The 7,254-nt window shown below is 46.0% G+C and overlaps 1 protein-coding gene across 2 annotated transcripts in view; it reads left to right on the forward strand.

The window, feature by feature from the left end:
• Positions 1-6,331, forward strand: part of ECPAS (Ecm29 proteasome adaptor and scaffold) — a 67,945-nt gene extending 61,614 nt beyond the window's left edge. For both annotated transcript variants that reach the window (XM_063319345.1, XM_063319343.1), the window contains 5 exons: positions 331-475; positions 981-1,086; positions 1,246-1,334; positions 2,521-2,592; positions 3,416-6,331. In XM_063319345.1, the coding sequence (XP_063175415.1) occupies positions 331-475; positions 981-1,086; positions 1,246-1,334; positions 2,521-2,592; positions 3,416-3,555 (552 nt within the window). In that variant the 3' untranslated portion in view covers positions 3,556-6,331. The remainder of the gene's footprint in view (positions 1-330; positions 476-980; positions 1,087-1,245; positions 1,335-2,520; positions 2,593-3,415) is intronic.
• The last annotated feature ends 923 nt before the right edge of the window (positions 6,332-7,254 follow it).

The raw sequence follows: 7,254 nt of genomic DNA on the forward strand, positions 1-7,254 counted from the left end.
CTACAGGCAGCAAGGGACTCCTAGGAAGCTGTGTAGAGTGCTTCTGTTTAGTATCTGCAGTGCTCCGCAGCTCTGCGAGTGGGACTCGTATAGCACAGGGAGATGTTTGGATGCGAGGCCACGGAGCCCGCTGTGTGCTTCTGCAGGCTGCCGATAGCGCCAGAGCTACTGGTGGCCAAGGGGGCCTGTGCTCCGTCTGTATGGAGGCACTGACTGGGTACAAGGACTGGTGTGCACAGGCTGCCAGGGAAGACTGAATTGCGCAGAAGTGTGTGGCGAGCCTGCCCTCATCCTGCTGTCCATCATACCTTCCCCCCATGGCCTCCGCAGAACTCTCTTGAGAGCATGGGCACGGGTTTACCAAAGCACGACGAAGAGGACGAGGACATGAGGGAGAAAGAGGTGCAGATGGAGTCCCTGATCTGCGCCTTCGAGACCCTGGGCAAAGCCTGGCCGAGGAGCCCGGAGACACAGCGTAAGTCAGCTAATGGTGTTCAGAGTGAACTTTCTCAGCTCAAACTGTTTCCACTTAAAATGAAAAGGGGGAGGAGGGACAGACCTGGAGATCATGTGTGGAGTGGGGAGGCTCCTGAGGAGATGCAGGATCTCACTGTCTGCAGCTTGCAATATCTTCAGTGAGAAAGCTGCCCCAGCAGCTTTACCAGAGGGTAGCCCATCCTTGGCGAAATTCCTTTACTGTTGTCTTAAATTCACTTCACCAAACTGTTGTGAGTTTGTGGAGATATGTAGGATACCTGAGGCGGCTTTCCTAGTCAGTAGCAGCCTAGTTCTGCTGCTCACGTTTATGTTTGCATCAAAGCTGGTACAAGGTGGAGGAACTGGGTATATCAGGATGTTGACTTGGTCATATGCAGTGACTAGCTTGATGTCACTTGGAGAGGAGCACAAGAAACAGAGCAGGAAGTGTTTCCTTCAGCCTTTCCCTGTGGTAACACAGTGACATCCTTATTTTTCTATAGGTTGCTATTCCCAAGAGTTTTGCAAGTTAATGTGTGACCGTCTGAAGCTCAGCACATGGAAAGTGCAGCTTGGAGTGCTGCAAGCCATGAATGCCTACTTTCAAGGGTAATTCTCCTTTTTGCAATCCACTTCAATGGTGTTTCTTTCCTTTGTTGCTTCAAAGTGTTCAATGAAATTGAGGATGACACTGGAATCTCAGAGGAAGACGAGCAGACTCCTGTCCCAGTGACGCAGGGTGTCTGATGATGATTTTGCGTTTCACAGGCTAATGCTGTTTGATGAGGAGCACTCAGACCCTGTGGCTTTGACAGAAATACTGTTGGAAACCTCTTCATCTATCACGCATTCTTTAGGTAAATGGACTTTGCCTGATTTGTGGTTGGTGATGAATTGCATGTTAATGCATTCCTCCTCTCGGGGTTGGCTGATGGATAAAGTGCAGAAGAAGCCTAAGCTGTCAGAGATAACATTTTGCCCTTCTTTGCACTGTGCTGTGATAATTCTGATTTTGCAGTAACTTGAAGATGGTACTGTGCTGGGTGCCGTGCACAGCGAAGTAAATTTCTCTGGTGCAAGAGAGCTTTGAAAGGGGAGGGAGAGGCAGACAGCAGACTCCTGTGCATGCAGTCTCTCAGGAGCGCAAATTGCAAATGTAGTAATTTTCTCCATGCAGAAGGTGGACCCCACATAATCAAGCTATTACGGAATTAATGAAACACAAGTTTTTCTCCTCCACAGTTCAGACTTCTTGGATACGTATGGATTGGAGAGACCCCAGATTTTCTCAGACAGCCAATGCATGATGCTCCAAGGCTTTGAGGCAGTTTGTGCTCTGCTTGAGCAGAGTACCCATGGGGCTGTTAGTGCTACCTAAGTAATGTTGACAGACGTGGGGCTGCTTATTACCTTGGTAGTGTTCCCACTTGTCCTGTGACCGTAACAGTGCCCCAAGTCCCCTCACACCTCCATGTGACTCTTGTTTCTGGTATGCCAAAAGGCAGCACCTACTTCAGAGCTAGCTATGAATCCAGAGTTGCCTTTGGGGAAAGTTTCTTCTAACTATCAGTCCTCCTGGAATGAGACTTCAATAAGATTTTGGCTCAGGAGACCACATAACTTTTTGTGACAAGCTTGTGCTTGATGGCATAGGGTTTATGTGCCCTCACTTGATGCCAGTTGTTAGAATTTGGGTGGCTTATAGCCTTTACAACTCACCAAAAGAACAGCCTGTTATGCACAGACATGATCACATTGCAGCTATGCCAGCGTTGTTCTCTTTCAACATGTGTGAGGAGCAGTAACACTGTGGTGACAGCAGAGGCGATGCACAAGGCTTGGTTGCCTTCTCTACCTCTAGTTGGTCACTTTCTGCTGTTCAAACGTGTCTAACTGAGGAGCACTGCAGACTGACAGCACAAATGAGCTCAGTGAGCACCACAAAAGTGGTCCGGAGACCACTGTGGTGACTGCTGTTTGTACAGTTACTGTGTCTTTGGTTCTCAGTGTGGTTGTTTTTTGTTTGTTTTTTAAATCTCTTAGAAAACAAAAGCTACACGTCCATAAGAACAGAAGCTTTGTCTGTGATAGAACTGCTGCTCACCAAACTGCAAGGTGAGACTTTTTGCTTGCCACCTGGGAGAGCCACTGTTGGGTCAGGAAGGCACCTGTCTGTGTGTCCTGGAACCCTGGAGAGATGGTGTCACCTCCTGCTTGCGGCACTGTGTGATTTCGGGGTGGTGGGGACTCGGAGTTCTGTGCTTGGTGACTTGGGAAACTTGGAGAGGGCTTGAAGTAACTTTGGATAAAGTCAGGGTCTAAAGTACTGTTGGATACTCCTTGGGTGAGGAAAATGCCCAGCAAGGAGGGTCCCAGGGAGAGCACGCGGGACTGAGCGTGTGGTCACATTCTGTGTTATGTGCAAGCTCCATAGAGAGGTGAGCTCCTGTTTGTGCAGAAGAGTAGCTTTCACCCTTTCAGTGCCAAGCTTATCGTTAATTTAGGACTTAAGCCTTGCAGAATGTACTTCAAAGAAGGAGCCTACTTAGCTCTTGAGGTCATACCTGCCTGCAGTTCTTCTGTAGCATGTTTTCTTTGAATTTCTGTTGCGCACTTTGTGTTTCCTTTATTCTAGCAAAAATCTTACATTACGTGGAGCAGCTGTGAAGTGGGAAACATTGGTGTTTTCCAGGCCCTTGTTTTGACGTGTTTCAGGCTCAGGCCATCAAGCCTGTCCCAAAGGGCCATGGCTCCCTGTGCAGGAGGTGGCGGAGGCACCCGAGTGTCCTCTGCAGTAGCCTTCCCCTGGAAGAGCAGTAGGGACTGCGAGTGAAGTGCTGAAGTGGCCGCTCTTTCCGCCTGTCTGGGGATGGAGATGGCCTGTTGCTTTTTTTGGCATTCCGGTATTGATGCCTGGTGTCTGTCTGTCTTTACACAGAATCTCAACAGTGGGAAAGCCTGACACCACAGAGCAGAGAGAACCTCATTCGTTCGTTGGCTACGATGGCGACAGACAGCAGACCTGAGCTACAAGAGAAGGCATTTATATTGAAGAAAACACTTGAAAGTCTTGACTAAGTTGTAAAACACAAAGTGCCATGTAAAACAAAAACAAATAAGTGCAGTGATCTGAAAACCTAGTGGGAAAATTAAGATGACTCTGTAGCATGCATCATTCCTGGCCAAAATAAAAAATGCCTTAAATTCTTTTCCCCGTTAATGTTATTTTTACTCTTTAAAGCTGATGGTTAGTTGTTTTATCAGTAAATACCTCTAACAATCTGCCCTAGAATGTTAATAAGCACGCAACATAAAAAATGTTGAGGGCAAGTTGCTTTTTTTTTTTTAAATCAGCAAAAGAATGTTACTCGGATCCCCCTTTGTCCTGCAAAGGAATTGTTGAAAAACCACCAGCACAGGAAGTGAAAAGCTGTTTGATTTTCACTTGTGTCATGTGTGGCGATCTCGTTACCTGCTGCCTCAACAGTAAATCCTGGGGACTCTGCAGCAGAGTGAGCATTTGTCACCTGTGAGGAATGAAATGCTTCCCCTGATGAAGCCTGTGTTAACCTCCTGTGGCTTCCCAGGGGCAGGGTTTCATCTGACACCCACCTCTGCTTCTCCTGCATGCTCCTCCCTTGCAGCCTCCTGTCTGTGAGTTTTGAAAGGCAGAGTACTGTTAACTTCACTCCTTCCTCCTTCTCTGACCTCAGCATGGATTGACCGAGACCATGCCTTCCCCAGCTAGCAACCTCGCCCCCCGCTCCCGCCCCAAACTTTAAATGAGAACTTCTTTCCTCAAAGGATGCACAAGAGAGCACTTTACTGAGCTGTGTGGGACAAAGGTAGTGCCCAGGTGGAACACTGCTCTTCTCAAAATTGTTTTGCATGGACACTCCTCAGATGCAGGAAAAAGAAAAAAAAAAAGAAAAACAAAAAAAAGAAAAACAATCTTTTCTAGATATGTTTTTGAAGAGTGTTCGAAGTTTGCAATGACACGTTTTTTTAATAGTGGTAATGTTTTATTCCCCTCCTGTTCGTAACCCTGTTCTTGCTTTGGAAACCTGTAACGATTTAGAATTGTCAATATTTGTAAGAGACTGAATCATCTGTCATTTCTCAGCAGCCCAAGTCATGCTGGTTTCTAGCAAATACTTTTGAATTTGCACTTAAGAAGAAAGATTATATCTGCATTAACGTGGAGTAAAATTGCTATATGATGATGTGGCCGTGCTGCCTGTCTCCTGTTTTGCCCTCCTCAGATAAAAGACAAACCTGACCACTATAGCAACAGACTTTTAATAGTGTAAAGTTAACACCGCACCATAATCTGACCAGTATGTGTACAGCTTTTTGGGGATAAATGCTTTGCTGATGGTGAAATAAAATCATTAGTGTGGGCAATATCATGTCCATGGCTTTCAGCGTAGGAAGGCTTGTTTCTTTTCTTACAGTCTGCAGCTCCTTTCAGATTTGGCCCGTTAGGGAGAGGATTGCTCAGATAATGCTGCGTTTCCTCCACGCCCATTTATTCGCAATCAGGTATGCAGTACCTACTTTTTCCCTCAGGTGCCGCTTCCCATTCAGTGTTTTCTGGTACTGTAACAATCCCATTGTCTGACTCGCTCTCCATCGGGAGCCAGGAATGTAATTTGCGCACACCTGGTAAGAAAAAAAGTCAGAAAGAAACAGGCAACAGCTGTCCCACTGTGGCTGTCGTGTAGCAGAAACCTCAGCGAGCACTACTGCATTGTACACTCGAACTGGTCAGTGGGCAACAACTTGGTGCTGGGAGCTGGTGCTATAACGTTTTGATTTACACCTCGTTGCAGGGAGCTGCTCTTTGTTTACCTGTAGTTTGAACTATCGAGCACAGTGTACATTTTAAAATTTTACTGGGCAAATCACTTTGCAGTATCTTTAAAAACCTGCAAACCTGCTTACCATGACATGTAGTGTCACGAGTGCTTTTTTTTTTTTTTTTTTTTTTGGTATTAGGTGAATATTACCAGTGACGCTTTGCTGTAGCAGCTCATTGTCCGACTTGGGTTTTTTCGTATTGGTGAGTGACAGTAACAGAAAAGCAAGAGCCTCCACGTTTCTGGCGATTTGTTTTCACTGTGGACTGGAGTATTCAGAGGCAATGCCTAATATGGTCAAGTGACCATAAGTAGAATAACTGTAATTGTTGTCAATAGCAACCTGAATTTCTCTATTGGGGATTTACACTAGAGGGAAGAGCGTATTCTAGGAACTCTACAAACAGCTGGGTTAACAACTCTGGCCAAGAGTGTTAGGAAGGTTAGAGATGGTACAACACTTTCTGAATCACAAAGCAATATGTCTTTCTCGTGATTACAGAACAGATTCAGAGCTCCTCTCTAAAGCACGTGCCTATACACAAAACCTACCTGTACAAAAGCTAATTCAGTCAGAGGTTTGATTTCTACCCCCCTCACATTTGTAAACTTGACAGGATTAAAAATAATGATAATAATAATAAAATAAAATAAATAGATGTGGCCTTCCTAGAGTTTTTCCTCTAAAAGTGATTGCACTATGTAAAACACACTGTACTTTGCCCGGCGCGGGCATTTCTTGTGCTGCTGCAATGCTTTGTATACCTGGAGTGCAGTGCGCAGACCTGACGCGAGCACTCACATCCTGACCTACAAGCTGTTGCTTAAATGGATGTATGGCGAGAAAAGTTTTCTAATGTTGCAAGATCTCCATCAAATTCACTGCAATCTGTACTGTCCCAAGTATGTGAATGGTCTGACTGAAAGAAAACCCTCCTCCTTACCAAAAAGGTAAAAAATTAAATAAAAGCTGCATGACCTGTTCTTTGAAGTGACTGGTGGTGTTTTTTCCTCATACTGTGAGTATTTTACAGGAGCCTCATGTTCTGAAGTCAAAACACACCTTGGTGTCCCTTGGTGCTGGCCCAGCTGCGTGCCAGCCACTGCTCCCCAGTGTCACAAATGGCAGTGCCCCATTAGGAGGAACTGCGTGAATGTGGTTTTTAAGCCAACAGCTCAGTCTCTTGCAGCCAGGCAGGGTTACGGGGTGTTATAAATGTGTATTTATATATGTGTATTATGAACACAAAAAATGTACAGACACACATAATTCTATTCCATGCATGCTATATACACATACATATATATGGAAGATGAGGCCATGAGAGGGAAAATTTATGAATTGAAAAAATATGCAAGAACTTAACATTTTCAAACTATTCCAGACACCGACAACCCACCCCCCCCACCCAGCCTCAATTAAATTTACTTTTCTAAATGGTATTGTGAAAGGAAGAAAAAAAATTAAAAATCAGCTAAGCAGAGGAGAGCGAGCAGACACAAACTTTATGGATGCCAAAGCACCACCTGGGAAGACGAGCATTGTCAGATCATATGCCCCCAAAACATGGAGCCTCACCACCGGCCACGGGGGGGTGCCCTTCCCCTTCCCCGCAGCAAGCGGAGACCTGCTGTGAGCAACGCTGGGGTTCTGCCATCCACGCAGCAGCGGCACAGACACCTGAATATTTCTGACCACTGAAGGCAGGAGGATGATGTTATTCGGGTTCATTGGTAAGGGAAGACAAGGGAAATGGCAGGGCAGGGGGGAAAAAACACATCAGGATTGCTCAGAGAAGTAACAGGCTGCCCAGGGAAGTTGTGGATGCCCCATCCCTGGAGGTGTTCAAGGCCAGGCTGGATGGGGCTTTGAGCAGCCTGGTCTAGTGGGAGGTGTCCCTGCCCATAGCAGGGGGTT

This window comes from Chroicocephalus ridibundus, chromosome Z (assembly GCF_963924245.1).
Source record: "Chroicocephalus ridibundus chromosome Z, bChrRid1.1, whole genome shotgun sequence".
Taxonomy (NCBI): domain Eukaryota; kingdom Metazoa; phylum Chordata; class Aves; order Charadriiformes; family Laridae; genus Chroicocephalus; species Chroicocephalus ridibundus.